Source organism: Amphiura filiformis, chromosome 4, assembly GCF_039555335.1.
Source record: "Amphiura filiformis chromosome 4, Afil_fr2py, whole genome shotgun sequence".
NCBI classification, from domain to species: Eukaryota; Metazoa; Echinodermata; class Ophiuroidea; order Amphilepidida; family Amphiuridae; genus Amphiura; species Amphiura filiformis.
The window spans coordinates 66,920,422-66,940,527 of record NC_092631.1 but is presented as its reverse complement, the minus strand read 5'-3'; the positions used below and the strand labels follow the sequence as shown (position 1 = coordinate 66,940,527).

At 37.0% G+C, this 20,106-nt stretch overlaps 1 protein-coding gene across 1 annotated transcript in view; it reads left to right on the top strand.

Annotated features, from left to right (window-relative positions):
* The window catches only part of LOC140151248 (growth factor receptor-bound protein 2-like), a 35,300-nt gene that overhangs the window by 13,019 nt on the left and 2,175 nt on the right, over positions 1-20,106 (top strand). The window contains 3 exon segments of the mRNA XM_072173519.1: positions 19,074-19,191; positions 19,562-19,598; positions 19,601-19,735. Of these exon segments, the coding sequence (XP_072029620.1) occupies positions 19,074-19,191; positions 19,562-19,598; positions 19,601-19,735 (290 nt within the window).

Here is a 20,106-nt window from a genome sequence, read left to right as displayed (position 1 = left end):
TTTGCATTTAGATGGAGATGGGATTTCGTAGAAGCCTTGATTGCTCATCTTTGCACTCACTCCATCCTCCTCCTCTTACAATGACACTTGATATCGTTGTAATCTCTAGAGGTAGAACAAAATATAATTTCTTTACGACAGGTGTTAGATTCTGAGTATGTCAGGTTATAAATTACGAGTCAGATTGGACTGCAACCCGATTGCCATATTCGACCTAATTAGCACCATAAGCACCCTATGGAATTTTTCAAGTGACAATCTGTCTTAGCTATCCCCATTTCAGAACACCGGTACATAAAAGTTCTGCCAAATGTCTGAATAAAATGACATGTTTAGAAACCGTCCCGCTTAATTATGATTATTTTGACCTCGGATACACTTTACCGGCATTCAATTTGTGCTGTATGTACATAAATTCCCATTAAGGACTCTCATTTCATTGTTTTTTATAAGTGCCCTCCAAAAGCGACTGACTTAAAAGCGGTGGCTGAGCGGAATGGGCTCCGACTCATAATTGGAAGGTTGCGGGTTCGAGCCCCGGCGACGCCATCGTGTTGTGCCCTTGAGTAAGGCACTTTATCTCAATTACTCCTCTCCACCCAGGTGTATAAATGAGTACCGGCATTCTTAAATACTGGGAAGGTAACAGACTCACTGTGGAGGAGGTATAGCGATCCCCCTATAGCAACATTACATGGAGAACTCTGGCCTAATTGCCAATGAAAGAGAGATGGGCACTCCGATCACTGTTTATCGTGTGCTTTACTTTTCATTTAAATGTACCACATATTAAAGTCAAAATTCACACAAAATCTGTGAATGTGGCTTATTAATTGGCACAAAGATGGCATGATGTGGAAACTAACACTAGGCATTGAGTGGTGTTCAGGGCCGTCACCAGAGGGGGGGGGGGTGACACCCCCAACACACAATTTTTGTAGGCAAAAATTGACTGTTGTTGTCAAAACCATGCGATTGTCGGCAAATGTAGTCAAAGCTATGTGATTGTCGGCAAATGTTATAGTAGTTACTAATTTAAAAACATTTGTCGGAATTTTTTTGACTGTTACCGCCTCCTTTCACTTATTAGATTTTTGAAAATTGGGTCTACAATTCACAAAATATTTCCGTCGGCAGAACATGCTGTACACCCCCCCACCCCACCCCGAATCATATTGGTCTAGCGACGCCCCTGGTGGTGTTGTGCATAGAATTGAGTGAGTGTGCATTGTACAATGTTTCTAATATTCAATTTTAATATTCTAATTTCTTTGGAAGTCAGGTACATGTAGGGTCCCAAATATGTCAGTGACTAGTGCCAAATTTGTCAGTGACCACTGCAAATTTGCATAACCCTTCCCTCACCCAATCACCCCCATCTTAGGATAAAACTCATCGGGGCTTTGCAATTTGAAGCAAAAAGCATTAAATAAAACAAAACAATACACCCACAGAAAAATTGGAAGCTAAATTTACTCATAAAGAGTGATAATTATATATGTTAGGAAACATATAAATTAACATCAGCACTTCTGATTTGGGAGACACATTTTATTATTATGCAAAATTGAGTACATGTTATGTTGAGGTTTTTGATTTTGTTAGATTGAATTTGCAGCATATTACTATTAGATTTTTGAGTTTCTATTATTTTGCCAATTCATCAAATTAACGAGTTCATTTCATGGGCTTATACCCGTAGTCTGCTTCTCACATGGATAAAGGCATCGCTCAATTGTATGCATCAAATCATATGATCTAAAAATAACTATGCCGTCATCCATTGCCTCATCTGTGAACTGTCATGCATAAAAGAGAGAGAGAGAGTACGCTAGTTCTTTGGAACATTGACATTTAATATTAGCCCAGTGTCAGATCTTAATTTCAAAACTATGATGCTTTCATGAAATGTTTTCACATGTCAAAAAAGCGAATCATTTACATTCATTCGTGATATGTGTGCCACATTGCTTTTTAGCTTGACGTATTAAGTGTTAATTCATTCATTCACTGCTGAGTGCACACATGACCGATTTGTGATTAGTAGACATATGGTACTTGAAATTAAATATATTCCACATTTATATGAGGATAGCTTTCTCTGATTCTAAGATTTTGTAGGGCATATGGTTGAACATTTTTTATTGTATGTGTACGGGTAATAGACATTAATGATGGAATGAATGGATAGAATAATTTTGAAAAGAGTTAGAAATTTGGTGGATGTAAATTGAAAAGAAGAGTAGCTCTGTACAGGTGCTTATTATTGATTATTTTTATGTAATATATGCATCAATAAATCGCAATCTAGTTTATACCTGTAATAATTGATTCTTAGATCTTAAATACTAAAATAAGCACAAAGATTCCCCATGAAATGTCGCTATGATGTCATAATGTGAGTACGACATTGAGAAATTTGGAAATCCAAGACATTTACAATGCGTTCTGGCACTTTTTCATGCTCTGTCATGGCGCCACTGTTTGGACACATGTCACCCCTGGCGCTTTCGGGTAAGCTAATAGGCCGAAACTGAATTTCACCTGATATTTTGCTCTACCAAGTTCTCTTCAAATAATTTTGCAAGAGCAAAAATAAGGATCATGGATTTTAGTAAATATATGGTTGGCTTCATCAACAGCCAACCCTTGGATGTATTTACAACCCCCTCCCCACGATCTGTGATGGTTGACCTTTAATACTCATGTGTAAAGTGGAAAATTTTTCAACAAGTGTTTTTATACCATTGTACAGGAGCCAACTATAATGGTGATGAATCCACACTTAGCGTATATATGTAATGAGGATGTGTAGGTGCATTTTTGTTAATTTCTGATGAACCACTGTATAACATGATTGAATCCTTAAATCGCTATTAAAATGACTTCAAATATAGGATTGATCTATGATTATCTTAAAAGGAAGATAACAACATATAATTTGTTTCTTTTCATATGTGACACGATCCGCTCCATGGGGGCCATGGAGGCATTTTTGTAAATTGAGTGACTGCAATTATAACCAAATACAAACATTAGGCTATCAGATATTGAAAACACCAAAGGTCTAGCTGCATACTTGGTTCTAAAGTTATGAAGTTTTGTGATGTTTATTTCCTTATATAATTTATTGTTTTTACTCCATATTTTAGCTTTTATCTCTTTTTCAAATTTGCCGCATGGACCAGATTGTGTCACATATTAAGTGATTTAATTATAAGTAAATATTTACTTAAACAATATGTACCAGAAGTTTAAGTATGGCGAGTTTTTTAATGAAAACCCTAACACTGCTGTTTGCTATCAGAAGTTAAAGAAGAAACAAAAAAGGAGAGAAGATAAACAAGGAAGTCACTTGGTACCCCCGGGATTCGAACCTTAGACCCCTCCGGTGCGAACCACATGAACGCCGGCTTGTACCACAAGGTTTGTGCTGGCCCAGCCAGCGATTCCTGAGCATATAGCACTTGGGGTGATTGCGTCATTGTATTGGGTGGGATTCATGCATGCACGGTGTTTATCATTGTGGTTGTGGTAACTATTGGTGTTACTAGGGTTAACTGAGGCCTACATCTAGGAAGATACATGTTAATTAATATTATTAATAATAAGAGGAGAATTTATGTTGTTGTTTTCCTCTATCTCTAACATGATCAAAAGCCACAAAAAGCTACAAGAGCAAGAAACTGCAAGCGCAAGTATTCCACGTGATGTGATTGCGTCATCATGCAAAAGCACATGGTGACGGAAAGCTTGGCCGGCCAAGGCAATCCCCTGTGGCAAGGTATGGCAGTGAGCGTGTCAATTTTACCCAAGGGGTTCGGGGTTCAGAACCGCACCTGAGAAAATGAAAATTCTCTTCATCTTCTTCCTTTCCTTTCCTTTCCTTTCCCTCCGCCAAAAAGCCTCAGCAGAGTTAGGGTTAGACAAGCATTTTTGTGTGGTGGATGAAAACCTTTGTGGGTGAGGTGCCAAATACTAAATGTGGTCACCATGTTAGTGTGTGACTAGTATAGGAGACTTGATCACATCACATAATATCTCAAAACACGAGTTTTTTATTCAAATCATTCTCATTCAAACAAAGACTATAAAATTCAGTGAGATGTGTCCATTTCTGTGTTCAGTCATAGTCACTGTTATGTGTGTGTGTGTCAGTGCCTGTACACTGTACATGTGTAGATGGTTTCCAAAACACAAGCAGTATTATGGATATCTTCACTGGGTGACAAAACCTTAAGTATCTCCAAAAATTGAAATGTTCAGGTGGGCTAAAAAACTGTGAGCTGTCTTGAAATTTTAGTACTCATCACTGCCTTCCTTTGTCAAGAAACAGTGTTTTGTTAGCACTTTGCTGCAGTAATGATTGAACACAAAGAAAGACACAAAAACAGAGTTACATGCAGTGGCGGTGCCAAGGGGGGGCATGAGGGGCAAATGCCCACCCCCTAGTCAGAACTCTTGCCCCCCCCCCCAGTAAAAACATAAAATTACACAAATTTCACCTTTTTGCGGTGATTTTGCCTCCCCCCCCTGAAATTCACTTTGCCCCCTCAATGCCCCCCGGAAAAAAAATTCCTGGTGCCGCCACAGGTTACATGGTTTTGATTTTTGGAAATATACAAGGGTTTTTTTCACAATATTTTAACATTCCTTACACTATTGGGCGGGGCCCGGGATTGGCTGAAATGTGTATTGATCAAACTTATAACTTTGTATAAGATACAATGTTTTAGTACAATTTGGAAAATAAGGTGACTGGGTTAATTTTTCAGATAGGCATAAAAGATTGGCCAGTATAAAGTCTGGCTTGCTAGCTACAAAATCAGTGAAAAAAGTGAGATGGGTTTGTCACCCCAGTGATGATATGTTATGTATGGGTGTGTGAGGAGTGGGCTACAGTGTACCTGGAAACAGCAATGCAATTACATCATTTGACCGCTTCCAATGTCTGAAACTCACTGGCCCATGTTTTGCTTTGCTTGGCAGACTTTACAAATTTAGCATGTTTAGAGGGCTATTTGTTACCCAATATGTACTTTTATGTTGTCTTGCTTATCTGCAAATCTGCAGAGAATCGCTGGCTGGGCCAGCAAAACCCCTGTTTCTACAAGTCAGTGATCTTGTGTGGGGCACCAAAAGGGGTCTTAAGTTTCGAATCCCATACTTCTTTGTCCATTTTCTCTCCTTTTTTGTTTATTCTTTCCTTCCCGATTTGATAGCCAAAAACCAAGTTTAGTGTTAGGGTTCATAGGCCTATGTTTTCTTTAAAATTAAAAGGCATGCTTAAGTAACCCAACTCCATAATCTTACAGAATCTTACAAAGAAAACCACTGCACATGCATTGCATGTGATGTCATGACGCAATGACAGCCTATTAGTCATATACGCAGGGAATTACTGGCTGGGCCAGCGAAACCCTAGAGGGCTCTAAATTTCTAATCCTGGGGTGCCAATTGCCAAGTAATTTCTTTGTTCATCTTCTTTCCTTTTTTGTTTCTTCTTTCCTTTCTGATAGCCCAAAACCGCATTTAGCGTTAGGGTTTAAAAAAAAAACCACTGAAAATGCTGTATGCGTGGATAAACAATGAAAATGCTATATATGTTTAGTCAAACCACCTCAAAAATGAATCATAATTATGCTTCATAATTATCGTAAATCACTTTGCTGAGTAGTATAGGTCCCTACTTGTATATTTGGCAGTATCTCTAAGCATAGACCATTTGCCCAGAGATGATTTACCAACATCCATACTTACTGCCTGTGATCACATCAAACATGAGATGAGAAACAGTCCTTTGTGATGTCACTATTGTGACACCATCAACAACAAAACCAACCATTTGGCCAGCGCTCTAGCTCTCTGCGTAGCCTCTTAATGGGTCGTGTCTAGACTTGAATTAAGATCCCAAGTTGCTGGAATCTATTGTCTAGAAAAAACAAGTGTTTTGTAAGGTTACACATACAGATAAATTGATTATGTGTACAAGACTTGTACAAATCTGATAATTATTGTGTCTTTGATGTATGCATTGGTGATAATTGTAGACATTCACAGTACACCTTGGGGACTGAGATGATACCGATGTTCCGGAGATCTCAGGGTTTAGGACAAGAAGACCCTATCTGCAATAGCTGCCTGGTGTCATATTTTGTGCAATATAATATTGTAGAAAATTATTAAAATGTCTATGGGCAGCTATAGCAGATATGGCCTTCTTGCACTATTATCGACATGACAGACTGTCAGAGCATAATAGCATCCTCCACAGCAGAATACCAAACAGGTTTGGCAATTTGTTTGATTTTTTTAAAGCAGTTATCAGGCCAAATGATCTTCAAAAGAAAACATGTTTTTCAGTGTCATGTCACCTTATTTTCATGCTTGCTCTGAAGCATTTGGAGGACATCTCTTTGTTGTATACAGTGCTATCATGTTATACTGAAATACCATCTTTTAAGTGTTTCACCCATATTAAGGATAGACTAGGTATTGTTGGTCGAAGCAGCCAAAAAAAAATTGATTTTCATTATCTAAATCAATATATTATTGAAAAATAACACTTTCTTTGATGTTTTGCAAAAGTTCATTTTACAAATCATATACTTTGAAAACTTTGTTGTTAAGGGGGTACTACACCCATGGGGTAAATTTGTGACTATTTTTGCATTTTTCTCAAAAAATAATTACACACTGGTAACAAAAGTTATGTATATTATTGGGGCAAGGAATCCAATTACTACACTGAAATTTCAGTGACTCAAGACAAGCGGTTCAGTATATATGATAGGAAACGAGGTACATCCTAGCGGTACCTTATTTCTGGTCATAAATAACAAACCGCTTGTCTTGGGTCACTGAAATTCCAGTGTAGTAATTGGATTCCTTGCCCTATAATATACATAACTTTTGTTACCACTGTGTTATTAGTTTTGAGAAAATGCAAAAATAAACACAAATTTATCGAGGGGTGTAGTACCCCCTTAATGAGTTATGTGCATTTTACAAAAGTGTTGTTGTTTCAGCCTTCTTTACAACATAATTCAAGAACCACACATTTGCAAGATGCTGTGAACTACCAAATCGCAACAGTTTAAAATAGTTGCTAACCCTTAATGTTAGCAACTATTTTTAAACTGTTGCGATTTGGTAGTTCACAGCATCTTGCAAATGGAAGTGAGCTTTGGCAAAAATTGTATTGTTTCGACCAACAATACCTAGTCTACCCTTAAGCATAGATCATAGAGACATACTCTGTAAGCCCCACCCCACTACTGATTTTTTCCAAATCAGTAAATATTTTCAAAAACATGGTGAACTAGCCCTCCATTTAGGAAGGCAAGAAGATACCATGCACTGCAGGTATATACCATCAGCCCTGACTGAAAATATGTATATATATAGAGAGAGAGAGAGAGTGAGAGAAAAAGAGAGACAAAGGCGTGTGTGCAGATGAATTCTGACAGACTTCCGTATGTTTGACATTTTATACTGTAGATCAGATTTGGGAGGTTTTATTATTAATCTGAAAATTAGTGATGCAAATATTTTGTAGAACCATGTCAGTTGTTTACCATATGTACTTGTAGTGACCCTTTATTGAACTAACAGGCTAATTGATCAGGTAAATTTCATGTTTAGAAATTTCACTGAATGAGTGGAAATTGGTCGGGGGGGTGGACAGAATAAAACATTTCCTGGTGCGTACGCGTATAAATTGCCAGTATTCAGTGGTATTTACATATAACCTTTCAAATATTTCAGAGGAACAGCAAAGTCTTGATGCTGACCTGGTCCAAATATGACTTTATTTGTACAAAATCTATTTTACACTATTTTCACTCATCAAGTTTGGTGCAAAACGGGCCAAGAAGAAGATGCACCCTGTAATAATGGCCCAATTTCTGTCTGGTAGATCGAGCTATCCACCCTGCTGTTGGGGGGGGGGCACTGGGGCACTCTGCCTGCTCCTGTTCCACACACCAGTGGGTGGAGAGGTCTATTTGGGATGAGAGTTGCAATACGGATGAGTGAAATATCTTCAGGATATTTCCCCAAAATTCATTGACTCTTATTTTACAAAATGATAATAATAATTTGCTAAAAAATATATAATTTTGTATCCTACAGCAGGTTTTGTGGTTCTTGGGATATGGATGTAAAATGTCATAAACTTTTGCTTTAGCACACTAGTTTCATAAGACCACTATTGCAATGGGTTCTCAATGGTACTGATTCTAATGTAGACTTTATAAATGAACATAGCAAGTTTGGGCAATTTATCTTTGGAGCAGTCTAAACCATACTTTGTCAATTGAATTTCCCTTGGTTGAGCCAAACAAAATCTATATAAATCCAAGATGAGTAGATGGCCCTGCAGGTACATATCTGTTTGAGCATGCACATCATGAACAGCAAAGTCAAATGGCTGCTTTACATACATTTTGGATTTTGAGTTTTGATTCTGAAAATAAAATGTTGTCAAATGTTTATCAAAAGACTTTAAGGGGATACTACACCCCTGCCCAATTTTGTGCCTATTTTGGCATTTTTCTCAAAAATTATAGCGCATTGGTGACAAGTAAGATATGTATCCTGGGCAAGGACTACAACTACTGCACTGGAATTTTATTTCAGCACAGACAACAGTTGTGGAGTTACATGTACAGTCAAAAATGAGGGAAAACCAATATTTGATCAATAAATCAATAACTACTTGCCTTTAGTTGCTGAATTTTCAGTGCAGTAGTACCCCCTTAATAGCCAAAAATTAATTGCCATGTACAGTTTAAAAAGCAGTGTTCAAAATGGATACAGTCATTAGTTTAAAACTTGTCAGGAAAATTTGGTATTTAGTTTCTTGTTGAGGGGTACTTTTATTTTGCTAGTCGAGTGAAATCTATTTTGGAATGTTGTAAAAACAATTTGGTCATGCATGTGCACAATCTCATACTTAAGTGCCCTCATCCCACCACTCCTGGGTCTAGTGCTCCTCACCCCCACCCCTGGTGTCTAATCTTATTTTCCCAAAAGTTTGGTAAACAAGAGTTGCTGCTCCAGGAAGCACATTTAGAGCAACCCCTGCTACCACAACCCCTCCCACTTCTACCCCACCCCATCTGTGATATGACTCCTAAAGCATGAATGCAAAGTTAACATAATAACACATGCAGCTATTGTAATCTCCAAGATTACAATATGGCCCTCCAGATAAATGCATCTGTTCTGTTAATAGTAACATCCTCTAATGACCCCAGCTATTTAAAAAAGACAATATTCTTCTTCTTGAATATGTTTGACTATTTTGTGAAAAAAATTAAACCTCTATAAAAATATATGGTGAGGTAATTTGGTCGTCAGCTAATATTGGCAAGTGATGTCGCAGACTATCTATCAATTTGTATACTGTCAGCTGGCAAGCACAGCCACGATCATATTGGTTATGAATTTATGATAAATTGAGTGGATGTATTGACTTGTATGGGAAAATGCCTCACTGAGACACTAGGATTTCAAACACATCCATCTGACTTTGTCCTAATATGCACAAAAAGTATCTGTACACTTAAGGGATCAAATAACGACATTTGCACAGTATTTTTTGTGATACCTGAGAGCACATCAGACACGTCAAATTGCATAATACGAGGAATGTCTTCTGATATCAAATAATTTTTTTAACTCGCAATATAATACAAATTTTATGGCAAATTATTCAAAATTGATATTTTTGATATTTAGCAGTCCTCAAAGTAAACTCTGTAAATCTAAATAATGATATGTACTTAGAGTGTTCATAGCTGGGAGGAAAAGCTGTTCATCATTTGAAAATTTTGACTTGATCATTTTGCTTGATCATATCAAATAGTTCCACTAAAACAATAAACAATGGATAATAATAGGCCTACTAAATTCAACTTTAATTTAATCATGTTAACTCGGAGCATAAATATCTGAACTGAATTCTGGACTATACTATTAAAATTCATCATTGTGCAAAATGTCTTTATTGGTCCGATGCACAGATGCATATAAATTGAATTGATGAAACATGGCAAGCAGGCAGTTTTTCCGAGTAATCTAGGTGTGGCTGGTATTACCTTGGTTGCAGACTGATAGTGGCCCCATTCAGCATGGTGAGTCATTTGTCGCTCGCCAAAGATGATTCTGAGATGATGTAATATATCTAAATATTTGAAGAAGAGGGTAGTTGTCAGTCCCCATCTGGGGAGGGATGAAGGGTCAACACCAGGGGGTCGAGTGGAAAGGTGGGTACAGGGATGTAGCAGATTTGGGGTGCATTCGCAGCCTTTTTGGTATTACTTTGGGTTGCTATTGAGTATTGACAGAAAACTGTTTTAGAGGCAGGAAAATTGGGCAACTTTACCTTAATTTTGAACAGAAATAATTAAAATTTATATTTCTATCTCTTTTGTGTCAAATTTGATATATGGAGTAATGGTTTCAAAATCCCAGCCAGCTGGCACACCCCTAACTAATCCAAAATCGAAACTGCCCACCAGGTCAACAGCAAATCATTCTGAAGTAAAACTACCAGGCAGGTCATAATTAAACACTGCACACCATCTATTTTGAGGTCATTGTGTGAAATCTGAGGTTTTGTTTTGGGCCGAGGTATTTTTCCGAGCTCCTGAGGAAAAATGCTGAGGCCCAAAACCAAACCCGACAATTTCACACAATGAACTCAAAATAGATGGTGCAAAGTTATTATTGTCATTCATCAAAATGGCATTTTATGTTATTTTATGTCATAAAACACTGTTAAATATAACCAGTTTTAATTATTGTATTACCTACCCTACAAAAAAATCGACCAGGCGAACTTAACATTCTCGCCGACAACAGGAGCTACCAATCGCAGAAGCGCGACGGCATCGCATAGGCGTGTGCGTTGCCATAACGCTTAGCGTATACACGCACGCGCACGCAGAAGTCATTGTAGCGTGTCAGGAGCATTGTGAGTAATTAATGACCGCGCAATAAGTGCACGGTCAGGCAATCAATCTCTTTTGATTGGATCGCACTTGCTGTGTATTAATGAATTAGCAATGGAAAATGTTATTATGTTACCAATCTTTGAGGACACATCTCTGAATGGGGGAGGGGTGAAGTCTAAGCGGGTCCAAAAAAATGGGGATAACTGACAAGTGGATGAGGGAGTAGGCCAACATTTTGTTGTATGGAAAATTAGATCACAAGATGGATGACTCATTAGGGTTTTATTGTAGCATGTATAGATATGTAGTGTTCTAATGGTTAGTTGGATATTGATCAATGAGTTTAGGGATTGTTGATGTGGTTTCAATGGCAGTTAATTATTACTGACTATTTTATTAATATGGTACATATTTCTGGCTATACAGGTGGATATTTTCAACCCCTGGGGGCACTTCAATTTGAAATGGATATAGGTGTAGGGCTGGCACTTTCGCACTAAGGGGCATTCGGTGAGAGCAAAATGTAAAAAATATGGGGTCATTAGGTGAGAGCATGATTTTTGGCATTCGGTGAGAGCAAAATGTAAAAAATATGGGGTCATTGGGTGAGAACCGAAATAGCACCTCAGAAACCTCGAAAATTGAATGTCTAGTTCTAAATGGCTTCAAATTTCTTTGTTTTTTCAAAATAAGTGAATAAATGAAAGTTGCTGTTCAAATTGAACTTGTAAGGGTCTTTGGGTGACAGATCAAATGGAAAAATAGGGGGTCTTCGGGTGACAGAGCATGTGTTCGTAAAAAAGTATGGGGTCTTTGGGTGACAGCGATGCTGGAAAAAGGGGGTCTTAACAGTCCTACATACGCGTCACCTCCAAAGTTGGAGTGCCCCCCGGGTTTCAACCATGTACATGAATTAGTTATGCCTTCTCAGAAACCACCCTTAGCTAAGGTATTACTATCTAGGATTATTAGAAAACAAGGTCCTTAAGGGCATACTACACCCATATATTGGTTTGATTGGTCTAAAAAAATATTTTTTCATTTATAGCTAGGCGATATATGCACGGATCATGTGAAATTTAAAAAAAATGAAAAAAAAGAAGAAAAAAAGTGCTTTTACACCATTGTAGTAAGTCATTTTAGCCCTATATATTTTTTTTTACTGTGTATCCTAGTAACTCAGATCATGGAAGTAATACACATGGAAGCTGGTCAAATACTACATCAAAGTGAGTATCATACTTGCCGCGATACTGAACAAAAGCAGTACAGTTGAAAGTGGAACAATTGAGTCATCGCATGGTCAACGTGTGCCATGTCGAAAATCAAAGTTCCCGCTTAAAAATCAATAGCAGTACGAGGTCGTGTACTAAGTCCTGACAATGGGCTGTGTTGTATTACCGCAGTGCATGACTAGTTTTATGAACACAAACAGATTTTATAAAATCCCTACGTAATGGTCAGAATGCTATCAGTTTAATTTATACAATTTTATTAAAAGTATGTAATTATGTGAAAACCTACCGATTAAATGTATATATATACTAGACTTTCAGATAGCAGTTTTAAAACAGAAAATGAAATGAAATACAATTTATTTTACGCAAAATTTAAAGATAATACCCGACTCAGGAACATTCTGGTCAACAGCAATTTCGGGCAGCCCCGGGCACACAAATAGATGCGGTATTCATTTTATAATGGAAAGCATGTGCCAAGTCGCATATCAATTATTACCGCTAATTAGCGGTTTAGACGTAAATGCATGATTTCCAATATTTTGCAGTTTAAGAAAATCTGTAAGTATAGGGTAGAAATCGATATTTTGAATGGATTTCTGTAATTATGGATTACAAATCTAACATCCCTGTCACTTTTGTCCGAATAAAAACAACATACTTGAAACATAATCAAGAAAAACACGATTTTTGCTCAAAATAATAAACCTGTAAATAAACGAACTGGCAATACAGGCGGCAAGTCTGATCCACATCAAAGACACGCTGACTACATTGTTATCACAATAGCTTGATACGTAACCTCTATAGAATGTTACGTAAATAATTCAATAGGTGTTGGATCGACCAGCTTCCATGTCTCTTACTTCCATGCTCAGATGCATGTTTCATAACAAACCATAATTTATTCTATTGAACATGTTCAAGTAGGGTACATGAATAGAATACATTAAATCCTTTGTTATACTCTCTATAGAAAATCTATAGTGGTGCATGCAAAAAATATAACACTGAATAAATTAAATAAACACTTACACAATGGATGCATAGTCATTAGTCAATGTGTTGTTAGGAGAAGAAAAGGCTATTAGGTCACCGTATGTCAGGTTATAGGTCAATTGGTTCAGGTCAAATTTAAGCATCAATTTTGAATACACATGTAAGAGTCTGTGATATCATAATGAGGAATAATTTTGATATTCTGTCTTTATATATCGAGAAGTGTAAGGTGGATATACTAATATACCTTGGGATGTAAATGGTGAGTAATGCAAATTCCACCCGTGCTTTCCTCCAGCGCAACTTTTATCATAGCAGTCGCAGGATTAAGGAGGCTACATACACAACTTATGTAAGACCCACTGCTGAGTATGCAGCTGCAATATGGGACCCACACACTCAAAGAAACATCAAGAAAGTGGAACAAGTCCAGCGAAACAGTGCCAGATATGTTACCAACACCTACGACCGCAGATCAAGTGTTATCCCCCTGCTGAGTGAGCTCCAGTGGCTTTCTCTACAAAGTAGACGTCGCCAAAGCCGGCTAACCATGCTCTACAGGATTCACTCTGATCTGGTTGACATCAGTTGGAAAGATCACATCACTCAAGCAACATCTAATACCAGAGGTCATGACTCCCGTATCTGGACTCCATATTGCAGTTCGCAAGTGTTCCTCTCTTCCTTCTTCCCACGCACAAGTAGGGATTGAATTCCTTAAAGAAGGATCCAACACTGATGCCTTCAAGATGGCATTGAGGGACGGCTCCATCTAGATAGCAGACAGCATTAAATTTTTAATCAGCACTTCACTGTACATATTTTTGCACCTGTGATCTCTTGTCTGCGTCATATGTCTGCGCACCCACCACTCTGCAGTGAGTAATCTTCTTTTCAGGAAGCCTTCACTACAACTGGAAGAAGAAGAAGAAGAGTACAATTTAGAATGCCTAGTTGAGATGGATTTCACAAATAAATATAAAATAGTTACCAAAATCACAAAAGTTAAGCTTACGGAAAACTACCCAATATGGTGGTATAGGTGACAAGAAATACAATTGTTTTCAACATTGCTGCAGTATGGTTGTGGTAACCTGTTACCTGTGGCTTAATTAAGTTTCAGTGAAATAATGTCGCAAGTTAAAAATACAAAATATAGCTCAACATTGAAAATAGAAGCATTTTAACCAGTTCCTTTTTTGATAGTTGTGGAGCACCAAGTTCATGAAGTCATAAAAGAAATCAGGAACCACTTATTCCCATTTTACATATCAACTTTATTTCCCTAACGTGTTAGCAACACATATCCAAAATTTTAACGAAATCCGTTGATAGTAAGCTTTCCAAAATGAAGTGAATTTAAATCATCAGTGATGTACCACCTTTTGGCTTCTACTTTTAAAAGCATGTAAGCTACGTTGATACCGATGCCACCAATAAAACGAGAAGATTTGCCCCTTCATTTTGCATACCACTTTGTCCAATTTTTTTTGTAATTTCTTCACAAAATGCAAAAAATGCAAAAAAAAAATCAATGGGTGTAGTACCCCCTTAAGATCTTCACATCTAGAACATTTTCAAAGATAATGTTGTTCCACATATTAACTGATATTGAAACACTTTGTGATGTATTATTTTGTTCCCTGTTTATGACCAGTAAAAAATCAGAACAGAGAGATTTTTGTGTGAATTGTCACCCATTCAGATGTTAATGACTTCTAGCTCCTGAATGAAGTTGCTTCAATATGGCAACACAGGCTGCTATTTAAAACCTCTCAGTTTCATAGATGTCAAGTTTGAGGAAGGGGGTAATAGATCCCCACCCCACCCTCACCACGCAGCACACCCAAAGGCAAGATCCTACATGTTTGAAATGTCAAAACAGATCTGTACAAAATTGAAATAATGTTAGTTATTGTGTGTCAATTTTACTGCATGCTCATACTTGTGCTGGCTGTCACAATCACAGTATCCAAGACAAAAGACCTGTGCATTTCAACTCGCAAGAATCTATACTCTGATGTGAAGCTGGGTTTAGTATTGTGTGCCAAGCGAGTGCATAATTCACGAGATAGGCTATCTATATACACTGTGTAAGCATTTACATCTCAAATTAAAAATTCTCAAAGAAATCAAGTAGATTTACAAAGTTGAGTACTAGCTTGGATTTCAAACATGCTCATCTATAAGACACATTTCTATTACCTCAATATGTTTGTAGATTCATAGAATGACCTAAAAAATGTATTGGGGCACAAACTCATTCTCCTGAAATTAAGATCACATGTTGAGCTATGGGTGATGCATAGAGGTTATTGAACTGTGCTACAACAAATGAGCCTATTTGGGTGAAGATTGTGTTCAAATTTAGCAGAGATTTGCTTTACTTGACATCAACTTAAGTGCGAGTATCATTCTGTTACGTACATGTTTGATAGCTTTCAGCCCTTTTTCGGTGCAAAACAAGGATGGAAAAGAAATTTACATACCCATTATCATTGAAGTATAAAATAGGCCATTATATTTGATAGCTCAGCAACAAATGTGAGGCAATTTTAAAAGTCTCATTTTGATTTGATTTCAAGCTGAAAGATGTGTTCAATGTTTTGTTGTACATTAGAATGAATTAGGGAACATGAATATATTCATAGAAAATGTTCAAATATTTGGAATAAGTCATTATCCAAAATCATATGTTGGTGAGATTTGCAGCATATTATAGCCTAGTATATTTATTAAAACAACTAAGAACTTTGAATGAAAAGGAAATGAAATTAACTTGCCATAACAAAAACCATGAAAATATATTGTCAAAGCAACAGTCATTATGCTAAGGCAGTGTTCTGGAATACTCTCATTGAAAGACTTTTGAATGCATTGCATACAAAAACTCATTCTATATAGTATAGGCATGTGATGTCAATGTCAGAGACACAGATCAATGCAATTTTGTCATTGGGGATGAGATCCATTTGAAACAGTGTATGGTTTGAATTGGGGTTTTGAATATGTGATGTGATCAAGCAAAATCAGTCGGAAGTCGGAAATATTTATTTTCAGATATAGCCAAACAAACGATAAATTATTTTTGTTGCCCGTTGTTTTGGAAACACTTCGACTGTTCATATCTTTGGAGCTAAATGTTCAATTTCACGGGGGTTTTCTGCAAAACGTAGCTTCACATATGATTGATGCAATCATATAGAAAACTGAAAATTAAGTATGCCCGACTTCAGACTGATTTTGCTTGAGTACACCACATATGTGTAATTTGATGCAGAAAATCACCTGAAATGACAACAGTTCTTCAATAGTTTATTTACACTTGTTCAGGGATAGGTTATCACTTTGACTTTTGCTAAGGAGCACCATTTTGTTGAATCCAATTTGACTTAATTACAAGCAAATTTCATCGTTTTATTTAGATCCAATTTGACTTAATCACTATCAAATTTCATCTTTTTATTTGCATTTTTCATGCATGTCGGCTATTGTGCGCTGAATAAATATTAGAATCATCATTCAGATTCCCATGTAGACAACTTTAATAGACTGATATTGTAAACACCCAATTTTTATTTGCATTAAATTGCAGTTGTATCCGGTGTTGTCCGCTGAGTAAATATCAAAATCGTCATCAAATTCCCCTGAAGAGTTTGTCTCTTGCGATGTTGTGTGGGTTGTGTGATTTATTTTATTGTGTAACTGAAGTAGTTTAAAAGGTGGAGACGTTCTTACAGTCATGGCTTTCTTCTCACTAACCCACCCCCCCCCTATTTCACTTGTTTGTTGTGTATTGTTGTTGTGAGTAATAGGGAAATATATTTCATTTGGTTTGAAGATGACTTCAGTACCCTGATACCTGATATTGTAAGCACTCACTGACTTGATCCTAAGGTAATCCTTTGTCGCAAATGAATTTGATGACAAAATTGAATATTCCTTTTTCCTGATGAAAACAGGATCAAATTTGACAGCAATTATATAAATAATAAAATATTAAAGTTTCTGATTCTCTACAGAGTTGTGATTGAATAAAAGGACCCTTTTTAGAGTTATGAAAGAAAAAAGGTCATTTTGCCCATAGAAAAACAGGTTAAGTCATAGTAGTCATCTCTTGAAAATTAGGGACTGGGAAAAAATAGGCTCTTATTGATGGGATTGGTTGAAACCAAGACATGGAAAGGTGATGAGCATTACAAATACTGGTATGAGATAAGTAGCATGTCAATGAGAGTGGATTACTTGATGTTGTTGTCAGGTGTTTGACAAGTAATGTTACATAATCATTCCCATCTCCTCGAACAAAGCTGTACAACTAAATGAATCACTATGATAATTAAAAAAAAAAAAATTGGAAGCAAAATGTTTTGGATTTAATAAATACAAATAAGTTTTGGATCAGCAGTTCTTCTGCATGGTGACATTTTCTGGAGTCAAAACAGAGCTAAGCAGCGAATCATTGGTTGTTCCTGGTCTTCTGCATTCAACCTCTTCATCAACAGAGGGCAGTTGGTGCAGCCAGCCTTTTCCTCCGCATGTTTCACCAGTGAAATTGATCTACATAGATGCATATACCCTATATTTTCTAACCCTGAAAATGTCAAATAAAATAATTATGTAATTCTCTTTAAAAATCTTGTAAGCACACACTAAGATTTAAAAACATGCCAATCTGTACGGCCAAAGTTCTTCAAAGTCATTTTATGCTCTGCATGCTAGCAATAGGCTTCAAGAAAAAGTCCCAAGTTTGGAGATATTTAAAAAAAATCAACCGCTATCTTAAGAACCACTGAAACAATACTAGGCTCGTTTGTACTCATTATAATGCATTTTTCATGCAGATTCCAAATATGATAATGAAAATGTGTATGTCTTTAAAAAAAATTTTTTAACTGTTGTCTGCAGCTGACACCGGCTTGGAGAGAGTAAGATTGCGCAATGCGCACTAATAGAATGACCTATATGTGTTAGGTACAGAACTCCACAACTTGAGGTCATCTTTTTGAGCTATGGATGTGTTGAACTGTGCAATTGGAGATGAGACTGTTGACTTTGTTAGGAATATAATGACGTCATAAGACATGTTTACTCCATATCACTACTTGCCTGCTGCTATATATAGCACAGCATTTTGTTGTTGTTGTCGTCATGCCGGTATACCTTGATTTCTAGTTTTCCAGACAGAAGAGAAGTGTATGCATTGAAATTGGATGTAGTCGGATTAAAATGTGCACAGCGTTGCATAGTGGTCCCAAGTTAATGTTAATTGATTTGGTGTTCACGGTCAAAACAATAATGAGTTGTTTATATCTATCTAGTATGGACTCTGAATGAACTTCGTCATCCACCCCTACAACTACATGTTTAATGCAGATTTGGTAGCCAGCGAGTCACTGGGTCTATGCCACACCATGTCCCTGTTTCGCCGATGAAAATCACATTTAGTGTGCAATCGGGGCGAATACCAAAAATAGCTCAAAATGCCAAATACCCCCGTTCCGCTATAGTATGGGCGCACTTGTGCACACCCAAACTCTCCCTCGCACCCATACACATCTATCCCAAACACATCCCACACTCATCTACCCCCTCCCACACAAACACTTAACTATTGTTATGTAATAATACACTTTCAAATGTATTTTTATATCGTTTTTTTCTTTCCACAGAGCACACACAGGTGCCCTGTGCATTTATTTATCAAACATGATCTCAGTTATACATAGTTATACGAGCCACAACAAATACAAAAGAAGTGAATTGCAATAATATTACACTTTATGAAAGTAACAGTTATTACATATTTATAGAGTTCCATCTTTTATTCCATTTTACCTTTATTGTTTGCAATGTGTATTTTTATATCTTGCAGGTGGTTTTTTGGTGGCATCAAAAGAAGTCAGTCAGAAGAAGTTTTAAAGAAATGCAATGATGGAACATTCCTTATCAGAGAGAGTGAGAGTACAGTGGGAGATTTCTCATTATCTGTTGTGTAAGATGTTTTACTCTTTAAATTTAAAAATTAACCATAAAAACTGGCAAAAATATTACTGTGATGTGCACCATTGCAATTTCATAGTGGGATTGTTGTTGACATGGTCTCTTTGTCCATTTCCAAGTAAAAAACATAACATTCCCAAAAAGTATCGTACAATTTCTTTTTATTTTTTTATTTTATAAAACAACCAATTACCAATTTGCTCTTACTCTTAGTGAATGTAATATTTTTGACCCATATGCTTCAATGTGCAATGGCTTGAAATGTTCAGAACAATTAAAATCAAAAAAAATAATACCGCCAAAATAATCCGCTAATATAGTACTTGGTATCACCATTCTTACCCTTTTGATATGTTTCAGGTTTGGGGCAGTGTGCAACATTTCAAAGTGCTAAGAGACGGCACCGTAAATACTTCCTGTGGGTCGTGAAATTTGGTTCACTCAATGAACTAGTAGAATACCACATGACAGCATCTGTCAGCAGAAACCAGACAATACTACTCAGAGAAACGGTGAGTAATAAAACATCTTTGAGTTGTGAAATCTTATTGTTACTGTGAAATAGTGGAATATCATAGCGGTATCAGTCTGGAATAATTAAGACAATCGTCACAAAAGAAAGTTCAGAACTGGCCACAGAATTAGAGAAGGAGAACCGGGACTCCCTATACTGCCATGTTCAATCGCGTTGTCAGCGGTGGGGAGAAAATATGGGGGTATTCTGGTCCTTGCCAACGGTGCGCGGAGACAAACAGAAACAATTCATGTCTCATCTTTAGCGTCTTGGTATCGCGTGCAGGTCGCATGAAGTGCGTCTCTCAGATGGGCCCATCATGCGATGTCACGCTTGCATAACAACGAATGCCTCAAGTGCATTCCAAGTATGAATGCCCCCAATTTTTGCT